Genomic DNA, 23,945 nt, shown 5'->3' on the forward strand with positions numbered 1-23,945 from the left:
AGCCAGTAAAGAACATCCTTCCATGGCCTCTGCACCAGCTCCTGCTTTCTGATCTGCTTGAGTTCCAGTCCTGACTTGAGTTCCAGTCCTTGGTAATGAACAGCAGTATGGAAGTATAAGCCGAATAAACCCTTTCCTCCCCAACTGCTTCTTGGTCATGATGTTTGTGCAGGAATAGAAACCCTGACTAAGACAGCAGTGTTCAGCCCTTCCATTATAAATGGCCATCTAAGTTCTTTTTTTTTTTTTTTTTTTTTTTTTTTTTTTTGGTTTTTCGAGACAGGGTTTCTCTGTATAGCCCTGGCTGTCCTGGAACTCACTTTGTAGACCAGGCTGGCCTCGAACTCAGAAATCCACCTGCCTCTGCCTCCCAAGTGCTGGGATTAAAGGCGTGTGCCACCACGCCCGGCTCCATCTAAGTTCTTTATGGTCCTGTGTGGCCAACTCTGTGTCTCTCTCTCACTTTGAGGGGAGAGATGGGCTTGGGGCAACACTTCCTTATAATGAAACTTACTTTGAAGTCATCAGTCTTCCTTTTATGGTTTTTCTAAAATCCCTTTGTATTTTGACATTGTGGGCAGTTTCATTTATGTAATGGATTTTCATTGCTTAATCCTCTCCATCCCCTTCTCTCATTGCCCTTCCTTGTCCTGCTAGAACCCTTTTCTCCCAACAAGCACCCATTCTACTTTAATGGCTTCTTTTGGTGGGTGGCGCACCAAATCTTGAGAATGGGCAGGAGATGATTTGCCAACCTATCAGTGCCTATATCACTGAAGGAAACTACATCCTTTTCCCTAACAACACTTAGTTGCCTGAAAGGAGGGATGGGACCCACTTCTCCCACTCATAACAAAGTGTCGGCGATGAGCTCGGTCTTGTGCCAGTCCTGTGCAGACAATCACAGCTTCAGTCATGAGTGCAAAGGCAAAGTCAGCTTCAGGAGACATGTTTTTGGTACACATCTCATCCTCTGGCTCTCACATCCTCTCTCCCCTTTCCCCTTGATGTCCCCTGAGTCTTGGAGGGGGTGATATAGTGGTCCCATGTTGTTCCAAGCCCTCCCTTTTCTTTACCAGGTATGGGTTTGTGCATTAACCACTGTCCTCTGTAGTGAGAAGCTGATCTGATGGAAGCTGGGAACAGTACTAACCTCATGGCGGAAGTATGCGCAGGTTTAGTTGTCCTTTGAGAGCTTTAGATTCCTGAGCCTCATGCCACTGAGGCAGGAGGAAAAGGTATGGGGACTCGGTAAAGAAAGATTGCCCTCTTAGGGGCTGGAGAGATGGCTCAGTGGTTAAGAGCACTTGCTGCTTCTCCAAGGACTCAAGTTGGGATCTCAACACACAACCACTTGTAACTCAGCTCCAGGGTTTCTGGTACCCTATTCTGGCCTCTGAGGGCATCCACACTAACAGGGCACTTACTTAACACATACACATAGATAAGAAGAAAATCGAACGAAATAATTAGCTATTCTTCTAGAGTGTGGTTGAAGCTGCTTGCCAGCTGAAAATCAAGGATTATAGCAGAGGCTCAAGTGTGTGGTAAAGGTTGTCAACATAGAGACTGTTTCTTTTAAATAGAAATATTCTCAAGCAGTCCACTAGTAGCACACACCTCTAACCCCAGCACTCAGGAGGCAGAGGCAGGTGAATCTCTGTGTGAGTTTAAGGCCAGCATGGACAGAGTGAGTGCCAGGACAGCCAGGGTCACACAGAGAATCCCAGCCTTGGAGGGAAAAAAAAGAAAAGAAAAGAAAAGAAAAGAAAAGAAAAGAAAAGAAAAGAAAAGAGATGTCTTTTTTTTTTTTTTTTGGTTTTTCTTTTTTTTTTTTTTTTTTTAAAGATTTATTTATTTATTATATTTAAGTACACTGTAGCTGTCCTCAGACACTCCAGAAGAGGGCGCCAGATCTCATTACGGATGGTTGTGAGCCACCATGTGGTTGCTGGGATTTGAACTCTGGACCTCTGGAAGAGCAGTCGGGTGCTCTTACCCACTGAGCCATCTCACCAGCCCCCTTTTTTTTTTTTTTTGTTTTTTCAAGACAGGGTTTCTCTGTATAGCTCTGGCTGTCCTGGAACTCACTTTGTAGACCAGGCTGGCCTCGAACTCAGAAATCCGCCTGCCTCTGCCTCCCAAGTGCTGGGATTAAAGGCGTGCGCCACCACGCCCGGCTAAGAAAACAGATGTCTTAAACACAATTTGGGCCTGAGAGGTGGTTCAGCAGTTAAGAGCACTCATTCTTTCAGAGGACCTGGGCTTTCCTCCCAGCTCCCACATGGTAGCACATGACCATCTGTGACCCCTTCTTTCCTCTAATGGCGCCAGACACACGTATGGTGCAATACATATATACAGACAAAACATTCACGCATACACGTAAAATAAATCTGAAAAAAAAAAAAAGATATCACCTCCCCTTTTGAGAATTACTTCTTTTGGGCCAGTGAGATGGCTCAGCATGTGTGTGCACTTGTCACCAAGCCTGACGACTTGAGTTCATTGGTGGAAGGAGAGAACTCACTCTAGAAAGTTGTCCTCTGACCTCTACAAGCACACCATGGAACACATGCCCCCTCCTCAAACACGCAAAATAAATGTAAAAAAAAATTTTTTTGAGATCCAATCATACTGTGTTTTCTTGAATGGTCTGATATTCACTATATAGTCCAGGCTGGGCTTGAACTCCTAACAATCCTCCTGCCTCAGCCTCCTGAGTGCTAGGATTACTGGTGTGACTTAATCATGCTGTTTCCTTCCATCGAAAGATTTTTTTTTTTTTTTTTTGGTTTTTCGAGACAGGGTTTCTCTGTATAGCCCTGGCTGTCCTGGAACTCACTTTGTAGACCAGGCTGGCCTCGAACTCAGAAATCCGCCTGCCTCTGCCTCCCGAGTGCTGGGATTAAAGGCGTGCGCCACCACGCCCGGCTTCCATCCAAAGATTCTTAAGCCTTCATTTTAACCACAGTGGGCCTTGCCACAGAGTATTATATAGGGAACTAGGTTTTATTTTCATACCCTCCCCTGTACTTGGCGACTCTCCATGCAGGGGTTGTGTGCTGACCTCCCTCTGTGTCCTTGGTCCACTTCAGTGCCAGTACTTTCCTGCTTTTATAACCATGTGTGATTCAGTTCTTCAGAATACATTTTTTAAAATTTTTTTATTAGGTATTTTCCTCGTTTACATTTTCAATGCTATCCCAAAAGTCGCCCATACCCACCCCCCCAGAATACATTTTGAGTATCTGTTTTGTTTGCATGTATGTCTGGGCACCATGTACACTCGGTGCTCGAGGAGTGTCAGAACTCTGGGAGTTCCGGACCACTCTGCCTATATAGTGAGCCAGCCAGGGATACACAGTGACACCTCATTTCAAACAAACAAAACCAACAAGAATCTATTAAATAATGAAGGTGATGGGCAGGAGCCCGGAGCTGGTGGAGCTCAGTCCCTATGAATTTATGGCTTATTGTACAGAAAGAAACTCTGACAATAGAAAGTTTGCTTAAATTGGAGTGTCACATCTTCTTGAAAGAATGTTTTAAAGAACCAAGCCATGGTGGTGCATGCTGGGTGCATGCCCAGCATTTAGGAGGCAGAGATAGGCAGACAGGGTTTCTCTGTGTAGCCCTGGCTGTCCTGAGACTCACTTTGTAGATAGACCAGGCTGGCCTTGAACTCAGAAATCCGCCTGCCTCTGCCTCCTGAGTGCTGGGTTCAAAGGCATGCGCCACCACGCCCGGCTCCCAGGGCCACTTCTTTTATGGTCATCTATTTACTTATTTATCTATAATTTACATAGTTGTTAACATTGAGAAATCATGACAGGGTTTCTCTGTGTAGCCCTGGCTGTATGGGAACTCACTCTGTAGACCAGGCTGGCCTTGAACTCAGAAATCCACCTTCCCCTGCCTCCCAAGGGCTGGGATTAAAGGCGTGCGCCACCACGCCCGGCTTCCCCCAACCCTATTTTATGTATGTCAGTACACTTTGCTCTCTTCAGACACACCAGAAGAGAACATCAGATCCATTACAGATGGTTGTGAGCCACCATGAGGTTGCTGGGAATTGAACTCAGGACCTCTGGAGGACCAATCAGGGCTCTTAACTGCTGAGCTATCTCTCCAGCCTCTTTTTTAAAGATTTATTTATTACATGTAAGTACACTGTAGTTGTCTTCAGACACACTCCAGAAGAGGGCGCCAGATCTCATTACAGATAGTTGTGAGCCACCGTGTGGTTGCCGGGATTTGAACTCAGGACCTTCGGGAAGAGCAGTCAGTGCTCTTAACCACTGAGCCATCTCTCCAGCCCCCCCCCCTCTTTTTTCTTTTCTTTTCTTTTTATTTTTTTTAAATTTTTAAAAAATTTTTTATTAGGTATTTTCCTCATTTACATTTCCAATGCTATCCCTAAAGTCCCCCATACCCTCCCCCCCACTCCCCTACCCACCCACTCCCACTTTTTGGCCCTGGCATTCCCCTGTACTGGGGCATATAAAGTTTGCAAGTCCAATGGGCCTCTCTTCCCAGTGATGGCCGACTAGGCCATCTTTTGATACATATGCAGCTAGAGACACAAGCTCTGGGGATACTGGTTAGTTCATAATGTTGTTGCACCTACAGGGTTGCAGATCCCTTTAACTCCTTGGATACTTTCTCTAGCTCCTCCATTGGGGGCCCTGTGATCCATCCAATAGCTGACTGTGAGCATCCACTTCTGTGTTTGCTAGGCCCCGGCATAGTCTCACAAGAAACAGCTATATCTGGGTCCTTTCAGCAAAATCTTGCTAGTGTATGCAATGGTGTCAACGTTTGGAGGCTGATTATGGGATGGATCCCTGGATATGGCAGTCTCTAGATGGTCCATCCTTTCGTCACAGCTCCAAACATTGTCTCTGTAACTCCTTCCATGGGTGTTTTTTTCTAAAAGACAAAAATATCTGTTCCTCTTGTCAGGTTCTTCCTTGCCCAAGACTAGACATGCCAATGTGTTTTGGGCAATCTGACCTCTAATCTGGTTCCTAAACAGTTTTGCAGTGACCCTTCCAGAGGGGAGAATCGTAAATAGCAGTAAAAGGCTTGTAAAAACTTCTTTCTAGGCAAGTAATCGAATTTCTGGAGAGGGTGTAAAGCTCACATTCTAGCTGGGCCAGCTCAGTTGCTTGACCCAAAGACTCCCCTTTGGGAGGCATACCGACCTTAAGCCAGGGTTTCTCAACATGTGGGGCACAACCCACAACTGGATCTCAACTAAGACAACCGGAAAACAGATATTTGCTTTACAATTTATAACAGTAACCGGGCGTGGTGGCGCACGCCTTTAATCCCAGCACTCGGGAGGCAGATTTCTGAGTTCGAGGCCAGCCTGGTCTACAAAGTGAGTTCCAGGACAGCCAGGGCTACACAGAGAAACCCTGTGTCGAAAAACCAAAAAAAAAAAAAAATTATAACAGTAGTAAAATTAGTTATGAAGTAGCAGCGAAATAATTTTATGTTTGGGGGTCACCACAACACGAGAAGCTGCATTAAAGAGTCAAAGCACGACGAAGGTCGAGAAACCACTGTTTTAAGGCGTGTAAGTCATCACTTATAACAGTAAGAGACATCAAATGGCCAACATATGCTTGCTACGTTTGAAAAAGACGCATAATAAGACAGGCGGATTTCTGAGTTCGCCAGCCTGGTCTACAAAGTGAGTGCCAGGACAGCCAGAGCTACACAGAGAAACCCTGTCTCGAAAGACCAAAAAAAAAAAGCATAATAAATGGTGGGGAGAATAGTGAGGAATTTTTTTTTTTTTTTAATCAGAAGTAGTTAGTCTGGCAAGGACTTGTATTCTGAGATTTTTCTATTCGCCTTAGCTTTGGTTAGCCAATTGTGTTAGATTGGGAAGTCAAGTTCCCACCACTGGGATAAAATGCAGTCAACACTTATACCAGGGACAAATGAGGTACAACCATGTACACAATAGGATTGATAACTTTTTTTTTTAAAGATTTATTTATTATATATAAGTACACTGTAGCTGTCTTCAGACACTCCAGAAGAGGGCGCCAGATCTCGTTGCGGATGGTTGTGAGCCACCATGTGGTTGCTGGGATTTGAACTCTGGACCTTCGGAAAAGCAGTCGGGTGCTCTTATCCACTGAGCCATCTCACCAGCCCTAGGATTGATAACTTTTAATCTGCTACCTCAGAAAATAGTTATGATAAGAACTTCGACAGTAAACAAGTACCCTCCGCTGACCTTTTACCCGACTAATTTTACAGACTGACGTGGTATTTGAACCCTTTACCCACGCCGGATGCCCAGTTCACGGGCTACAATCACTGCGCATGCCCGGAGGCAGTCTGCAGGAACTTGACTGTGGAGGCGGAGCCACGTTATTCCCAGGGCCTCAGCCTCAGAAAGGAAGACCCGCCTCTATCCGGAAGAGGGCCAATCAGAGCCCACCAGGGCAGCTTCCGAACCAATGGCCTGCGCGAGTGCCTTGGGAGCCGGTTCCAAAAGGAAGGATTAGGGGGTTAGGGGAAAGCGGCTGAACGTGGTGGGTGGCATAGAGGCCTTCCGCTGACTCGATCTTGCCATCCGCCAGAGTCACCATGAAGAAGACATACCATGACGGGGTTCTAGGGCGAGCGGACTGGTGGCCGTTCGTGGCCAGGCGCCGCTTCCTCACTGCGCCCCCTTCAGCAAGTGGAACGTCCCAAGAATGCCGCCCTCCGCAGTGGCGCGCGGGAGCGCGGGCGGCGGCTCCGCTCCCGATTCCCCCTCGCCGGGCAGCCGTGTGGTTCCGTCCGGGCGGCCGCGCATGCGCCGGGTCGTAGGGGTCGCGATGTGGGCGCCCCCCAGGCCACACGCAGTGGTTTGGGCCACGCTAGCATCGCAGGCTTTGGAGTGGTTACTTCCCAGAACACCAATTCTCAGGGTGGATTCAGTCCTGAGACCACAGCATTTGTGAGGGAAGAAAGACTTGCTGGGGCGACCTGGTTTTTATTTTAGAGACAAGGTCGCATACTATGTATGTCCAAGCTGGCCTCGAACGTACGGTGCTGGCCACAGTGGTCTAAAACTCCAGGAGATCCTCCTGCCTAACCTCTGAGCACTGAGATTACAGGAGAGGCCGAGGAGGGTGGGGAGGGGCTTGGGGAATACTGAACATTACTCTGATATTTTATAAGAATAATAATCGGGAGCCCATCTTTTTGATCCAAGCACTCGGAGAGCTTTGAGTTTGGGAACACCCTGGTATACATGCCGAGTTCCAGGACAGGAACTTGGTGAAATCCTGTCTTCACATCCTCCCTGCCTCGCCCCAAAGAAAAAGAATAAAGAATAACAAAAATAATAACAATAAGCTCTAAAGAGATGGTCCAGCTGTTACGATCACTGGTTGCTCTTCCAAAGGACCGGGTTCAATTCTCAGCACCCAAATGGAGACCTCAGGCACTCACAGGTGCACAGATGGAAACGCACGCAAAACACCTACAGATATCAAATAAAAAAATAACTCCCTTTATATCTTCACCCATAACTCATGTCCATTACCTGCATACAGTCCTTCCTCATTGTCTTATACTTTGCCTTTCTTGTTCTTTTTTTATTTATACTGTATCCAAATATGAGAAAACATGCATTTTTTTCTGAAATTGTGAGACCTTGCTTAACACAGTCCAAGACCATCTCTTTTCCTGGAAAATTTTTAACTTCTTGTTAGAACTGAATAACATTTCATTTTTTATATGTAGCTAATGAAAAGTTGGTGTGCATGTGTGTGTGTGATTCCAGTTCTTTGCTATAATGATTAAAGCAGCAATAAACATGGGGGTGTCAATATCTCTATGATAGGGTATGGAGTTATGATAGGGTATGACAGGCTATTTACCTAGGAGTAAGATAGCTGGGTCATATAGCAGTTCCATTTTTAATTCTTTGAGAAGACTCCAAACAATGGCTTTATTAATTTGTACCACCACTAACATTCTTTGTAACATTGTCATATTTATTGATAGCTATTCTGACTGGGGTTGGGTGTTACCTCAATGTAGTTTTTATTTGCATTTTCCTAATGGTCAGGGATACTGAACACTTTCAAAGTTATTGACTTTTTTTTTTTTTTGAGACAGGGTTTCTCTGTGTAGACCTCAAATTCAGAGATCTGCCTGCCTCTGCGTCAGCAGTGCTGGGATTAAAGTCATGTGCCACCACTGCCTGGTCCATTTGTATTTTTTAAGTTGTCTGTTCTGTTCCCTGTCTCATGTGACGACCAGCAGTCTTGTTTCCTTGTTAATTTCTGCAATTCTTTGCAAATTCTTGATATCACCATTTGTCTGAGGTATAGCTAGTAAAGTTTCTTCTGGAGGCTCTTTGCTCTGCCTACTGTTCCTTTGCTGGACAGGAAGTGTTATTTTCATGCAATCCCATCTCTTGATGTTTGGATTAGTTCTTGTGCTGTTGATGATCTATTAAGAAAAGGTCTTTGGTTCAGACATGGTGAAAAGTGCCTTTAATCCCAGCACACCGGAGGCAGAGGTCTGGTCTGTGTAATGAGTTGCAGGACTCAAGACTATGTTTGGAGAAAGGAGGGGGGGGGAGAGGGAGAGAGAGGGAGAGAGAGAGAGAGGAGAGAGAAAAGAAGAAGAGAGAGGAGAGAGGGAGGGAGAGGGAGAGAGAGGAAGAGAAAAGGAAGGAAGGAACCCAATACCTTGAAAGGTATTTCCTATGTTTCCTTCTAAACCTTTGAGTATTTCAGGTTTTAAATTATGGCATTTGATAGAGGTTGTAAGTCATCCAGTGTGGGGTCCTCTGCAAAAGCAGAAAGCACAGGTAACCACTGGGCCACGGCTCTAGCTCCTTCCTAGGTTCTTTTTGCAAAGAATGTTCTGGTTTTCTTTGTCAAAAAGAAAGTGGGTATAGCTTAGCCATTTTATTTCTGGGTTCTCTATTTTATTGGTCTATCTGCCTATTTTTTTCAAATACCACTGTCTTCATCACCACAGGTGCATAGTATAATTTGACATTCAGTATAATTGCTTTGACTATACGTGGTATATTGTGGTTCCATATGAATTTTTTTCTAAACCTGTTAAGTATGACATGGTGATTCTGATAGGCATCATTACATTAATTCTGTAACTTAATTTTGGTTGTATAGATATTTTCACAATATTAATTCTGTCTATCCAGAAGTATGGAATAATTTTCCATTGACTAACATCTTCTGTGACTTCTGTGTTAATATCTTGAATTTTCTTTGGAGAGGTCTTTCACTTTGGTTAAACATATTCCTACTTATTTCGGGGGAGTTACTTTGAATGGAATATTTTTCCTGTTTTCTTTCTTGGATAAGTAGACTGTTAGTATAAATGAAGGCTACTTGTTTTTTGTTGTTGTTGCTGTTGTTTTGAGACAGTTTTGGTATGTAGCCCTGATTGGCCTGGAACTCTCTACATAGTATACTATGTTGGCCTTGAACTCACAGGAACCTGCCTGTCTCTTGACTTCTGAGTGCTGAAATGCTATTTTCAATGCTTATTTTGTATCCTACAACTTATTCTGAGTGTACATCAGGTCTACAAATTTTCTAGTAGGCTCGATAGAGTCTTTTAAGTAAAGAATCATATCAAGAGAACATAATTATATAATAATCTTGATACCAGCCAGGCAGTGGTGGCACACGCCTTTAATCCCAGCACTTGGGAGGCAGAGGCAGGCAGATTTCTGAGTTTGAGGCCAGCCTGGTCTACAGAGTGAGTTCCAGGACAGCCAGGGCTACACAGAGAAACCCTGTCTCGAAAAACAAACAACAACAACAAAAAACAAAACAAAACAAGAAAAGAACAGAAAACTATTATAGACCAATTTCTTTGAACATAGATGCAAAAATCCCTAGGCAGGCATGGCAGAAGCTAGCCACAGGGAACTGTGATGATGTTTGTGGCTTATTTTACTACTGAGGGCCATGCAGGTATCTGAGCTCTGTGCTGCAGCCTTGGGACTATACTAATTTGAGCGGCCTGCACTGCCATCTGAGGCCATGGTGACATCTGGCATGTACTGCTGATGAGAGCCATGTCTGCGGTCCTACTACAGCCAGGGTCTGTATTGATGTCTGTGACCCATGTTACCCCTGAAGACCATGGTCTTTGCTGTGACCTAAGGCCATGTTGGTGTCCTTGTTGCCGGATGGGCGTCTGGGTCTGTGGTCCTACTGCAGCTTGAGGCCATGTTCAAGGTCTGTGCTGTCATCAGAAACTTTGGGAATGTCCATGATCTGTGCTTCTGCTGTGAAGAGCAGGGAGGCTACTTTTGCTGTGACTGCAGACACACAGCTAAGACAGAAGACCATAAAAGGCTTCTGTGACAAGCCCTATCCCAACTCTCCAAAAAGTACTAGCCTACATAGGAAGGACTCCGTTCTCCTTAGGAGGCAGGCCACCGAGAGTCTGACTATGCTCCAGTGACTACAGAGATAACACAAATGCGGCTTATTTTTATTTTAACTTGTTTTGGCAGGGAGGTCACAAAGTAGTGTCGGGGACAGACATGGAAGGACTGGGAAGTGTGACGAGGATGTATGATGTGAAATTCTCAGAGTCAATAAAAATGTTATGTTAAAAAATCCTAACAAAATGCTTACAAATTGAATCTAGGAACACATTGAGAAGATTACACATTATGACCAAGTAGGCTTCAGTCCCAAAGGCAAAGGTGTTTAAAGGTGTTTCAACATACACAAATCAGTAAACGGAATACGGCATATAAACAAACTCAAAGACAGAAAAACATGAATCATTAAAGTAAATGCTGAAAACCCATTTGACAAAGTGATAAAAGCTCTGAGACTGTAGAAATACATGGAAATATGTCAAAATAATAATGCTATATACAATAAATCTATAGCCAACATTATATTAAATATAGACACACTGAGCACTTCCTCGGAAATCAGGAATAAGATGTCCACTGTCCCCTACAGTATCAAAGTCTTAGATATAGCAATTAGATAAGAGAAGACATAAAAGGGACAATAGGAAGGGAGAAAACCACAGTATCCTTTCTTATTTGAGATAGATAGGTTCTTAGTATGAGTTCTGGCTGGCCTGGGGCCTGTTTTGTAGACCAGGCTGGCTTCACACTCATGGAGATCTGCCTACTTCTGTCTCCTGAGTGCGAAGATCAAAGGTGTGTGCTACTACACCTAGCACATTTCCTGCTAGGTTTTTCAGTGAAGCTCCTCAGACTCATGGGAATTTTCCTGCCTCAGCCTCTCAAGTGCTAGATTACAGATATGGGCCACCACACTGTGTGTGGCTCATGTCTTTTTGTCTGTTTATTTTGGCCAGAGTTCAGCCCAGTTCTAGCCACATTTACCAGTATCATTGGGATGTTTTGATTCTTTTCAGTGTGGCGGGCTGACAAGTTGGGTATTTTTACCTGTGGCACAGGTCTAAGTTAAATACTATATATATATTAGGGATTATTTAGAAACAATTGTGTCTAAGGCTCTGACTTCTCCAACCACCAAGCAGGAAAGCGGTTCAGGATTCTCAACAATAAACTTTTATTAAAAAAAATAATATAATCACCCATGGCAAGCAAAGAAACTGCATGAGTCAGAAATACCTTTTAACCTAAGCCATGTATGGGGACTAGAAGTGACTAGCTCCTTTGGAAATTGGAACTAACTCATGCTGTTCATAGGCAGAAGTTCCCCTTTCTCTTCAGTGCATCATCAGCCCAGGGACATTCCTAGAGGTCAAAAGTATGTGCTAGTAGCACAATCCTGAGCAAGAGTCCTTTACCATATGGGCACAGGAGCTGGAGAGGTGGCTCAGTGCTTAAGAGTGCTTACTGTACTTCCAAAGGATCCAGGTCTGCTTCCTAACACCCATGCAGGGCAGCTTGCAATTGTCTGTAACTTCAACTCCGGGGCAACTCAACATTAATGGTCTCTGAGCATTCACATATTTTCTCTCTCTCTGGAAGCGTTTGTAATCACAATCACATACTCGTTCTCTCTTACACACACATAAAACAACAACAAAATACAATAAATCTTAAAAAAAAAAAAGAGCCTTTGAAGACCATTCAAGATCCAGACTCAGGAAGTTGTTCTGAGATGCAGCATTGCAGATTCTATTGTGTTTGTCTGGGGACAGACTTCACGGATTTTATGTTCCAAGGGTAAAACTATGTACTGAATGGGGAATTTAACTTGTCCTGAACCCTCAGCAGGGAAATGAGGCTAAGAAATGAAGTGTTTCCACTTTGATCATCTCAGCTTCCACCCAAATTTACAGTTTACATACTGGTTTTGATTTCATCCTTCCACTATTTAAAATGGTTTTTATCACACTCTAAATTTTGGTAAACTCTATCTAGTCACATCCCCATCCTTGCATCTCAAAGGAGGACAGAACATCTGTCTTCTCCCTGGCATCTGAGTGACGGGCAGTGGTCCATGTGTCAGTCTTCATCTGAGTCACCGGGGCCCACGTACTGGCAGATGGCGTTATAGTGGAGCTCCACCACCTGGTTCTCTCTCCCAAGTTGGACCAAAGCGTGACTCTGCGCTCTGTCCCGACTCCTAAGAAGTCCCACCTGAGGAAGGATGGGGCAGAGTGAGCAAGGTCAGCCAACATGCACAGTGACCTGATCTTCAGACATGGGATTTACCTTTCCAGCATGTGGTCCCAGCACCACCATCACACGGTGGCCTTCTCCCTTGGGAATCAGGGTCTCCAGCATGTCTTCTCTCACATCTACAGATGAGGGACAGGGAATGAGGTCCACAGCAAGAACCAGCCTGGCCAGATCCTGTCGGGAGGGCCTTTCTAATATTTATTAGAGTTACTCTTATATCCTGCTGATAGATGGAGTCACTACATTTCACAGGTGAGAAAACCAAGGAGTCGTTTACAGAAATTACCACAATACAGGAGCATTTTATACAGAAACTATGTACTGGGCATGTTTTCAGCCTGCCCTGTAGTGCAAGCTCAGTACACTCCTTCCTGTAAAGGCAATAGTTTTGATAGGGACAAATTGTCATTTCCTGCTACTCTAACTTGGAAAATACATAGGGTTTAGGCTATCTCTTTCTTTCTTTCTTTTTTTTTTTTTTTGGTTTTTCGAGACAGGGTTTCTCTGTATAGCCCTGGCTGTCTTGGAACTCACTTTGTAGACCAGGCTGGCCTGGAACTCAGAAATCCGCCTGCCTCTGCCTCCCGAGTGCTGGGATTAAAGGCGTGCGCCACCACGCCCGGCTCTAGGCTATCTCTTTCAAGGAAGTATCTGCTCTGAAAGAGGATGCTGGGTCTTGCAAACAACCTGAATCCTGCCTAACTTCCCAGATCTTGGCCTGAGATTCTTTTTTTTCTTTTCTTTTCTGTACTTTTCCATCCCCCCTTTCTCCATTTCTTTTCTTTTTAAAGATCTGTTTATATGACTACACTGTAGCTGTCTTCAGACACTCCGTCAGCAAATCCTCCCGGTGTGCACCACCACTACCAGCTTCAGACACTCCAGAAGAGGGCATTAGATTTCGTTACAGATGGTTGTGAGCCACCATGTGGATGTCAGAAGAGGACGGCAGACAGATCCTCTGGAACTGGAGTTACAGACAGTTATGAGCTGCTATATGGGTGCTGGGAATTAAACTTGAATCCTCTGGAAAAGCAGCCAGTGCTCTTTCTTAACCAGTGAGCCATCACTCCACCTCCTCAAATAGACCCGTTCTTTATCATCCTGGGAACATCCTGGGTATAGTAGCTCAGGCTTACCTTCCAGAATTCGGCCTTCATCCGTCCGACACACACATGTGTCTGGGCTCAGGACATCTTCAATTGTCATCTAGAGAGATGAATAGAAGTAAGATGTTAGAAAGTTAAAGGGTGGCTGAAAGGCAGGCAGATTTCTGAGTTTGAGGCCAGCCTGGTCTACAAAGTGAGTTCCAGGACAGCCAGGGCTACACAGAGAAACCCTGTCTCCAAAAAAACAAACAAACCAACCAAGCAAACCAAAAGAAAGTTAGAGGGTACAGTCCTGGGTGAAGAAGGGGCCTCCAGTGGTAGGGATCATACCTTGGTGTTATAATAGCGGCCACTCTTGTGTAGTTTGTCAATGAACCGCACACGTAGGTCCCTATGCAACCAGTGCTTGTTTCTAGGGGCTGCTTTCTCAGTCTTGGGCACTGGTCCATCCTGTCTGTGGAAAAAGCCAGGAGCTAGCTTAGCTTGTTATACTCATGTTGCAGCTGGCCTATCTTTAAAAGCCATGCTGTAAAACCTGCCCCTACTGCTGTTCCCAGTTCCTTCTATGCCCTGCTTTGCCTTGACTCCTTGAGCCACCTCATACCATGTAAGTCCAGTGGATTAGCTCCTACCGGTCGGGAGAGTGTTTCCGCTTCTTTTCCGAATCCTTGTGCCTCCTCTTTGAGTCTTCCGGATTCTGTACAGCCTTCAATGACGAGGCTGTTCCAGCTGCTCTGTTTTGCTGCTCTGTGGAAGTTTTGCTCACATGGCCTGTTCAAGGGGGTATAGGGACAGCAAGAAGAAAGCCTTACTGTGTCACTGGCATTTCATTCCCAATCCACCTCCTTCAAGAAGTCCCTCTCAACCACCAGGCCCACAACAAAGATAGCAGAGTCAACTGCCTGGTGTTCACAAGAGTGGAAGAAGAGCCACAGGCACCACTGTTCTGTTAGCCTCTCCTTGCTCATACCCTAACCCTAGTCTCATATTTAGCGAAAGAGGGGACTGCCACTTTAAATACATGAGGACCTCTTGGGGTAGAAACTGGATTCCATTTCTTACTGCTCAGAGAGGATGAAGATGCATGGTGTTAGATAAAACTCTTCACAGTTAAACTGAACAAACTAGGCTGAGGGTAGGGCTCATTGCTAGAGCCCGATAAGCACTGTCAAGGCTCTGGGTTCTAATCCCAGCACCATCAAACAAAAAGTAAATAAACTACTCGTCACTTCTCATCCCTGACCTGTGACTGGAAGTCACAGAGTGCCCTTTCTCCTTACAGACCTGGAGAGCCTGCCTGTTCCCATGCTTCTCTAAGTCTCCAGCTCTAAAAGACTCACCTGGCTTCGAGGTGTGGCTATCAAACTCCTGCTGGGAAACAGGCCGCAGGCAATACTCACTAACAGTCACAATGCGGTTGCCCACTGCCAACCGAACCATGGCCCGTACATTGTCAGGATCTAGGCCTTCTACCTAAGGTGGGAAGGAAGGAGGAAGGGAGAAGGCAGAGTGTGAATGGACTATTGCTAGCCCTAAAATCTCTAGCCCTTACCTCCTCCACCAGGCTTGGTTGATCGGTCTGTCTGTCTGTCTGCCTCTCTCTCTCAGCTTTAACCTTTGCATTTGTTTGTTTGTTTGTTTTTCGAATAGGAGTTCTCCTAGATAGCAGAGGTTGGCCAATAACTTAGAGATCCACCCATCTTTGAGTGCTGTGATTCAAGGTGTACACCACTATGCCCAAACATACACTGTGACCTTTGGTGATTAGGAGCAGGCATGGTTCCTTTGTCTGGTCTCTCAAACCATGACTCCCAAGAAGTGGGACCAGGTCTCTGTTCCTGTGTTTCCCTTAGCAAAATGGAAAACGAAGACTTGTGGTCTACATGCACATACCTGCTGTTTGTGTGGTGTGTGCACATGTGTGTGGAGGACAGATGTTGACAGCAGGCATCTTCCTTAAATGTTTGTTACCTAATGCTTTTGCCTTTTTTTTTGAAACTATGTAGATGTAGATGTAGATAGCCCAGGCTGGCCTGGAACTCACTCTATTAGCAGGCTATCTTCAAAGTTACAGAGATCTGCCTGCCTTTGCCTTTTGAGTGCTGGGATTAAAGATGTGAAGCACCTTACTTCTTTGACATTTTTATTTATGTGTGAGTAGCATGTTTTTGCTTGCATGTATGTGTTTGTACACCATGTCATGTGCATGCCTGGTGTCTGTTGAGTCCAGAAGAGGGTGTTGGATCTCCTGGGAATGGACGGTTGTGAGCTACATGGTGCTGGAAATTGAACCCAGGTCTGGGAGAGCAGCAAATACTCTTTTTTTTTTTTTTTTTTTTTTTGGTTTTTCGAGACAGGGTTTCTCTTTATAGCTCTGGCTGTCCTGGAGCTCACTTTGTAGACCAGGCTGGCCTCGAACTCAGAAATCCGCCTGCCTCTGCCTCCCGAGTGCTGGGATTAAAGGCGTGCGCCACCACGCCCGGTGCAAATACTCTTAACTGCTGAGCCAACTCTCCAGCCCCCACCACCGTTTTGTTTTTCGTTTTTGAGACAGTGAACCTGGAGCTCACTGACTCAGCCCTGCTGGCTGGCCAATGAGCCCCAGAGATCCACCTCGAGTCTCTCCTCCCCAGCTCTGGGCTATAGATGGGTGTATGCTTGGCTCTTCCGTGGTACTGGGGACCCAAACTCATGTCCTCACGCTTGCATGCGAGTCAGGCACTTTACACACTGAGACATCTCCCCAGCTTTCACTTTGTTGAAGACAGGGTCCAGGCCAGACTAGTATTTGTCATATACCCCAGGCAGCAATTCTGTTGGAGTTTCTTAGGTACTGGGTTAACATGGTTTCTTCAGCTTCAATACTTAAGTTTCGTGAAAGTTATGGGACATGGTCTTTTCTCCCTTCTGGTTGAGACTGAAGCTCAAAGGCCTTGTAGCTGCCACACTTTGCTGAGTTTTACACAGGCTTTGGGGGTCTTCAAGCTTGGGTAGGAAGCTCTTTTCCATGAGCTATCTCCCCAGCCTCTTGTTTTTTTGGGCACAAGTTTTGCTTAAATACCTGAGGGTGGCTTTGAACTCACTATGGTTTTATTTTTTCTGCTTGGTACCTCTTCCTACTTACTGAGCTAGATCCCTAGTCCTTTAAAATATTTATTTTACTTTGGACAATTGCTAGGCTGCCTTTGAATTTCCTACAGAAGCCAAGAAGCTCTTGACTTTGTGATCTCCCTGCCTCAGTGTCTGCAGTAGTAGGATTACAGGCATGTACCATGACACCTGGCAGCCTTTCCTAACCACCAGGCTTCCTCACTCCAGCTACCTGACATGGCGTCAGGAATGTGTTTTCTTACCTTGCCATAGAGGCCCCGGTAGGGGCCAGAAAGGACAACCACAGCTCTTCCATGCATCAGCCCTTGAGGTTGGCCTTCCTTATCATTCTCTCGATCCCCATCTGGTCTTGGTGGGTGGTGAGAGCCTACGGAAGCCAAGTCTTGAGCCTCCATCCGGTTGGCACCTAGCCCTAAGCCCTTGGGCCTTATAGAGTTGACTCGGGGCTTCACTACCCTGCAGAGAAAAATAGGCTTGTAGGAGTACAAAAGGCAAGCCTTCCAACATCTAATCTATTTACAGAAGAGATCATATAATGTGTACACAGAGCAGGGAACAGTAAAGAATGCTCACTATCAATCAATCACAGTCTGTTTGGCTTACCAAATGACTTAGGAAGTCTTTGGGATTTACAACTGCAAAGGGATTTTGCTTTCAGTTCTACAGATGCAAGACCTTTTACATGGTAGGTAAGCTTGTGTCACTGGGCTACACACCAGCCCAACAAAAGGATTATAAGTCCATAAAATAAGAGAAAAGATGTTTAGTTTTGGGGCTGGAGAGATGGCTCAGTGGTTAAGAGCACTGACTGTTCTTCCGAAGGTCCTGAGTTCAAATCCCAGCAACTACATAGTGGCTCACAACCATCTGTAATGAGATCTGATGCCCTCTTCTGGTGTGTTTGAAGACAGCTACAGTGTACTTATATATAAAAATAAATAAATGTAAAAAAAAAGATGTTTAGTTTCTGCTAGTTTACTAGGGACTAAATCGTACTCTTGCAACAAAGCTGTGAGGTTAGTAGCGCCTGCCTTTTTCAGATAGGAAACTGATCCACAAAGAGGACCTTAGTGTTCTGAAGACCAATCTGAGGTTGTCTGCTTTTTGCTTTGTTCTTTTGGAATAACAACGCTGTAGAAAGCACGGTTTGAAACAGTAGTGGGTAACTACTGACCTGGTGAGGTTGATAATGTCCTCTCTCAGCACCTAGATGGTTCTCGATTAAATGTAACCACAGGGGTCTTATTTATACCCATTGTGTCCCCCCCATACTCCCCCCAAACTCACTGACTGAAGGTATTGCCGATGCCCTTGCCAGGTTTCCATCCCATGCCCCGCAACATGGCCAGCCCATAGGCCTCCACAGGGACTGCCTCATAGTCGGCTTCTTCTGGCACCTATTAGTCAGGCAGGAGAAGAGAGTCAGGTTTTGCTTGGGATGGGCCCTCTGCCTTGCACTTGCTGCCTGCCACTCACGGGCTGACTTTCTCCAGCCCTGGCCCCTGAACAGATAGCTTGAAGGACAGTTTTCATTTCTTATCACTCCTCACTCTGCTCCTCCACCCCGGGGTCTTTCAGTAACAACAAAAGGTCTTTTAGAATTATTTTATGCTATGTGTCTGAATGTTTCCTTACATATATGTATGACCATGATGTGTGTTGTGCTTGGTTTCAGTGGAGGTCAGAAGTGAGCATTTGATGCCCTGGAACTGGAGGTATGGATGATTGTGAGCATGTAGGTGCTGGGATTGAACTCAGGCTTTCTATAAGAGCAAGTGTTCTTAACTCTGAGCCATTGCTCTACTGCCCCTTCTTCCCAGTTTGTTTGTTTGAGACAGGCTCTCACTATGTAGCCCTGGCTGTCCTGGAACTCTCTCTGTTGACCAGACCAGCAGGCTTTAAACTCAGAGAACAGCCTGCCCCTGTCTCCTAAGGGCTGGGATGTAATACATGGACCACCATACCCAGCTTCAACAAATATCCACATGCTTTCAAAAGATTTACAGGACCTTTTATTTAGGTGCTGAGGATAAGGAACTAATAAAATGGATAAAGTCTGTTGGGCCTTATGATCTAGTTGTCAAGACATACAACAAATCGAGTTCTGAAAACACGATACATCAAGTGGTGACACATTTAAAAATAAAGTGGCACTGTCCAGTAGGCCCTGCTATGTATAGGTAAGGGTGGAGTCTAGCTTAAACCCAAGAATTTGAAACCAGCTTGGGCAACATGCTGGGACTTCCCCCACCCCCAATCTCAAAGCCAAACCCAAACTCAAAAAAATACCTGGCTAAGGGAATTCAAAGGGAGATGGGAGCCACGACAAGACATTTTATCAGATAAATAATAAAAGATAGCAGAACAGATGAGGATGTGAGATGACTGCTCCAAACAGACTCGGTTGTAAAAATAAAAGGCATACTTGGGAGGTGGGAGCAGCTTATCTCTGTGAGCTCAAGGCCAGCCTGAGCTACACAGTGAAGCTCTATCTCAGAACACAAAACAAGCAAAAAGAGGGCCTGCAGTAAGGTTAGACTTTGTATGTATGGTTAAGAACCATGGAAATCCTCTAGCTGCATATGTATCAAAAGATGGCCTAGTCGGCCATTACTGGAAAGAGAGGCCCATTGGACTTGCAAACTTTATATTCCCCAGTACAGGGGAATGCCAGGGCCAAAACATGGGAATGGGTGGGTAGGGGAGTGGGGGGAGGGTATGGGGGACTTTAGGGATAGCATTGGAAATGTAAATGAGGGAAATACCTTATAAAAAATATTTAAATAAAAAAGAACCATGGAAATCAACAGGAAAGGTGGAAGCAGAGATGGTAAGGAATTAATGAGGAGAACTGGGAACGTCATGGGACCAAGAGTCACATGGGAGCCCCTAGAAAGACCCATGAGAAACAGTCCAGATGCTGCCTCTGCCCAGGATGCTAGTAATGTGGCTTCTGGATCTATTGAAGTGGAGATGATGAGGTTGGGCTGATAGGCTATGTGCAGAATATGAAATAAAAAGGGAAGTCAAGGATTGGCTCCAAGGATTTTAAGCTGAGAGGACGGATGGCTAGAATTGTGGTCATCTGAGATGTAGATGGGTATGGAGGCTTGGAGATGGGGAAATTAGAGAGATGAGGTCAAGGCCAGAACAGGATAGAATGAAGTACAGGCAAGTAGCATAGCTCATTCCAGGACAGCCAGGGCTACACAGAGAAACCCTGTCTCAAAAAACCAAAAAAAAAAAAAAAAAAAAAAGTATAGCTCAATAACAGGCATTTTAGCACAGGGAAGGTCCTGAATTCCAATCAAAGCATGAAAAGTAAAAATAAAAAAAAAACACCGGGCGTGGTGGCGCACGCCTTTAATCCCAGCACTCGGGAGGCAGAGGCAGGCGGATTTCTGAGTTCGAAAAAAAAAAAAAAAAAAAAAAAAACAAAACTCTTTTTTTATTATTTTTTTATTTTTTTTTTGGTTTTTCGAGACAGGGTTTCTCTGTGTAGTCCTGGCTGTCCTGGAACTCACTCTGTAGCCCAGGCTGGCCTCGAACTCAGAAATCCGCCTGCCTCTGCCTCCCGAGTGCTGGGATTAAAGGCGTGCGCCACCACGCCCGGCGAGTTTTGTTTTCTTAAGGAAGGCGAAGTGGGATGTAGTTTGCACACCTTTAGTTCCAGCACTTGGGAGGCAGAGGCAGGCAGATCTCTCTGAGTTTGAGGCCAGCCTAATCTACATAGAAATTCACAACAGTCAGGAATACAGCAAGACCCTGTTTCCAAAAAAGTAGGGCAGACCACAAAGCCTGATTAGAGTTGTAAGCATGAAGTTCAAGGTCATTTTTGTCAACAGAGTGAATTCAAGGCCAGCTTAGACAACATGAGACTGTCACAGAAAGAAGAAAGCAAAGCACAGGAGAAGGCTAAGACCAGCTCAGCTGAAAGACAGGATGTATCACAAAAGTTGTCTGAATAAAGCTAAAATACTAGCCAGGCATGATGACATGTATCTTTAATCCTAGCACTCAGAAGGTAGAGGGAGGTGGATCTCTGTGAGTTTGAGGTCAGCCTGGTCTACATAAGTGAGTTCAGGATGGCCAGAGGAGCTCTGTTATACAGAGAAACCCTGTGTCAAAAGGACAAAAAAAAACTAAAAAGCTAAGAAGCTGAGCTCAAAACTTGACTTCCACAAACACACTTTCCATCTCTTCTGCTGTCATTTCTTCATTCCTTTCCAATGACACAGCACACTGCAAGTTGCCTCAGATTGACCCATAAGTGTGGCTTTCTTGGGCTGTTGCTGCCATTAAGAGTGCCCACTCTGAGCTGGGCATGGTAGAGGACGCCTTTAATCCCAGCCCTTGGGAGGCAGAGGCAGGCGATTTCTGAGTTCGAGGCCAGCCTGGTCTACAGAGTGAGTTCCAGGACAGCCAGGGCTACACAGAGAAACCCTGTGTCGTAAAACTAAACAGTGCCCACTCTGATCATTCTTCTCTCACTAAACCCTAACTGTCCTTCCAGCCCTCACTCCGGCCACTCCTATGGATGTGTGTGTCCTTGTGACCTGTATCCTGGATTAGGTTCCTTTCTTCCTTCCCTACCTTCACTTCCTAGTCATTTTTGGTCAGGGCAGACAATGGGGACCCTGTTATAACCCTTGTCTCCTCAAGACATCCTCTTAGCTCTCACTTCACTCACAGTAAAAGACAGGAGCCCTCTGGAGCTCAGAATGTCCTTTCTTGTCCTAGCCCCCTCTGCCTTCATCCACTGCCCAACCCCTCATCAGTCACTGCAATCCAGTAATAGGCTTTCTTAGTGCTCCTCAAGCATGCAGTCTGAAATCAGACCGAAGAAACAAGGAAAGAGGAAACAGGCCAATGCGGCTCCAAACAGTGCATAGCCTCATGGCACCTGTACTTCCTGTTTACTTGTCCACCTCATTCACATCATCCCAGAATTCAGGTACATTTTTAAAATACCCTATCTATTTTGTTAATTTTTCTAATAAGAATGGAAGGAGGAAAGGCTAATTGGCAGGGCTTTGGGACACACACACACACTTTCCCTGCTATGTGCAAGGAGGCTAGGCAGCCAGGGCAGAGGGAACAGTGTAGGAGGGAGGTAGAGGGGCCGCTCACTGTCTCAGCCTGAGGTTCGCTGTCTGATCCTTCCTCACTGGGAGTACATCCTTTCTGGATCATGGGGATAGTGAGCGTGGGGTCAACACCTGCATTCTCCCTCTCCTCCAGAGACTTCTTGGATTCTAAGGAAGAATGGGAGGGATCAATGAGGCCACAGCCTATCCTTCCAACACCTTCCCCTTCTATCTGCACTGGGGCAGAGCAAAGAGACAGGGTCCACTCACCCTCAATGAGTTCCTTCACAGCCTGGGACAACACACCGTCTGACATCAACACGGTGCTAGTTTCTGAAGATGGCTTAGGGTTCTTGGACAGAGGTTGCCTGCGAGAGCCATTCTGGATCAATGGGATAACCAGCTCCTTGGGGGCTTCGGGAGGGTTCACACTTACGTCAGGAGAGAAAAAAGGTTGGGAAAGTAGACGTGTTACAAAGCAGAAATATCAGGCCAGCAGTGGTGACGCATGACTTTAATTCCAGCAGCACTCAGGAGGCAGAAGCAGGAGGATCTCTGAGTTCAAGGCCTGCCTGATCTACAGGGTGAGTTCCAGGACACCCCCTCCAAAGAAAGAAAGTATAAATATCAAGATAGAAAGGAGGTTAGGAAACAAAGAAAATCAATTTCAATGGCCAGAAAGAAAGAAAGATAGATAGATCAATGCCCAGTCCTATGGACCATGTTCACAGGTTACTATTCACAGGTCCACTCATTTTTTTTTTTTTTTGAGAGATCTCACGATTTAGCTCACGCTGGTCTTATAAAGTCAGCCTGATGCAATCTCCTAGTGCTGGAATTACAACCATGGATCATCTCTTTAAGTGTGTCTTGTGGGAATCAGCCTTAGGCCTTCAACCATAATGGCCTACAAATTATCATCTTTAGTCCAGATTCTTCCCAGTTCCAGGCCGGCAAGCTGCCTTTTAGAAGTCCCCCACTTAGGCCTTTCGGACCTTTGTTTCTTAATTATACTGCTGATGGCCTCCCCAGACTTGAATTTGCCTCGTTCTCCAAATCGGAGAAGCTCCCATAATTTCAGCTGAGACGGGAAGAATCCTGTCATTTTCTCAAAAGGTACACATACTCAAGTCCCAACGCCTTTTTTTTCCTGAGGAATCTATACCTCTGGTTCTCAGGCCCATTTCACCCACCTAACAAACCTCCCTCTTCTTGCCCTTAAATTCTTATGTTCTTCCTGTTTGTTTTTTAATTGCCCAGGCTAGCGTTCAATTCCTGATCCTCCTGCGCCAGCCTCCCAGGTCCTGACCTATAGGCGTTTGCCGCCACTCCTGGTTACCTCCATAAATTTCCCGAGGCAGTGTTTCAGGCTTTCCAGGCCACTGTCACCAGGACAAACAACTCTTAACTCTGCCCTCCTGCTTAAGCCCATTTCACAGATTTCCAAAACGCGAAAGACCCGGCGTTTCACCTCTGCAGCTCCCTCCCTTCCACGGTCGCCAAGAAATCTTTCTCCTCTGGGGCCTGTCTTTCGCCATCTCCGAGGTCTGCCAGTCGCCTCCGGACAGACGTGCGAGTGAACCCGAAAGAAATTGGAGCCATTGACCGGGCAGGCGGCGGCGGACTTTCACGGTCCGCCATCTTCGCTCCAGTCACAGGCGAGCGTTGCGCTGGCTGGGAAGTTTAGCTCGAGCCGTGAGGGGCTGGCCCGGAAACGTAAGAATCAATCCCAGAATGCAACGCCTCAAAGACAAGTGCTTTGTAGCCGTGGGAAACGGGAATCAGGGCTCAGAAACTCTTTGAAACGTCATAGGAACGTGCCGTATCAAGCATCCTGGGAAATGTAGTTCTCAGTGGTATAGCCGCTGTGGAAGATTGATTAGGTTATTCCTCGGTATTCAACCGGTATGAATTCAGTTCTAGGGTATCCTATACCCTTTCCCGACATCCTCAGGCACCATGCACGCATGTGATGCACGAACA

General features: G+C 45.7%; 1 protein-coding gene across 1 annotated transcript; it reads right to left on the minus strand.

Annotated features, from left to right (window-relative positions):
• Positions 1-10,482: 10,482 nt before the first annotated feature.
• Gpkow (G-patch domain and KOW motifs) lies at positions 10,483-23,677 on the minus strand. Its single transcript, XM_085838298.1, has 11 exons — positions 23,434-23,677; positions 22,233-22,393; positions 22,006-22,130; positions 18,163-18,272; positions 17,118-17,331; positions 15,105-15,237; positions 14,397-14,535; positions 14,095-14,218; positions 13,795-13,864; positions 12,689-12,774; positions 10,483-12,613 (listed from the first exon to the last, which is right to left on the minus strand). Exons 1-11 carry the CDS (start codon positions 23,601-23,603, stop codon positions 12,479-12,481), a joined length of 1,467 nt encoding a protein of 488 aa, XP_085694424.1. The 5' UTR covers positions 23,604-23,677; the 3' UTR covers positions 10,483-12,478.
• Positions 23,678-23,945: the final 268 nt, after the last annotated feature.

Source organism: Mus caroli, unplaced genomic scaffold, assembly GCF_978045245.1.
Source record: "Mus caroli unplaced genomic scaffold, Mus_caroli_1 scaffold_5, whole genome shotgun sequence".
NCBI classification, from domain to species: Eukaryota; Metazoa; Chordata; class Mammalia; order Rodentia; family Muridae; genus Mus; species Mus caroli.

Excerpts from the sequence above, each read along its gene's own strand:
- Gpkow (XM_085838298.1), bottom strand. The coding sequence starts at position 23,603 with ATGGCGGACCGTGAAAGTCCGCCGCCGCCTGCCCGGTCAATGGCTCCA. Across the intron at positions 22,131-22,232 it reads TGTGAAGGAACTCATTGAGG|AATCCAAGAAGTCTCTGGAG; the intron begins GTGAGTGGACCC and ends ATTCTTCCTTAG. Across the intron at positions 12,614-12,688 it reads TGGGACCACATGCTGGAAAG|GTGGGACTTCTTAGGAGTCG; the intron begins GTAAATCCCATG and ends ATCCTTCCTCAG.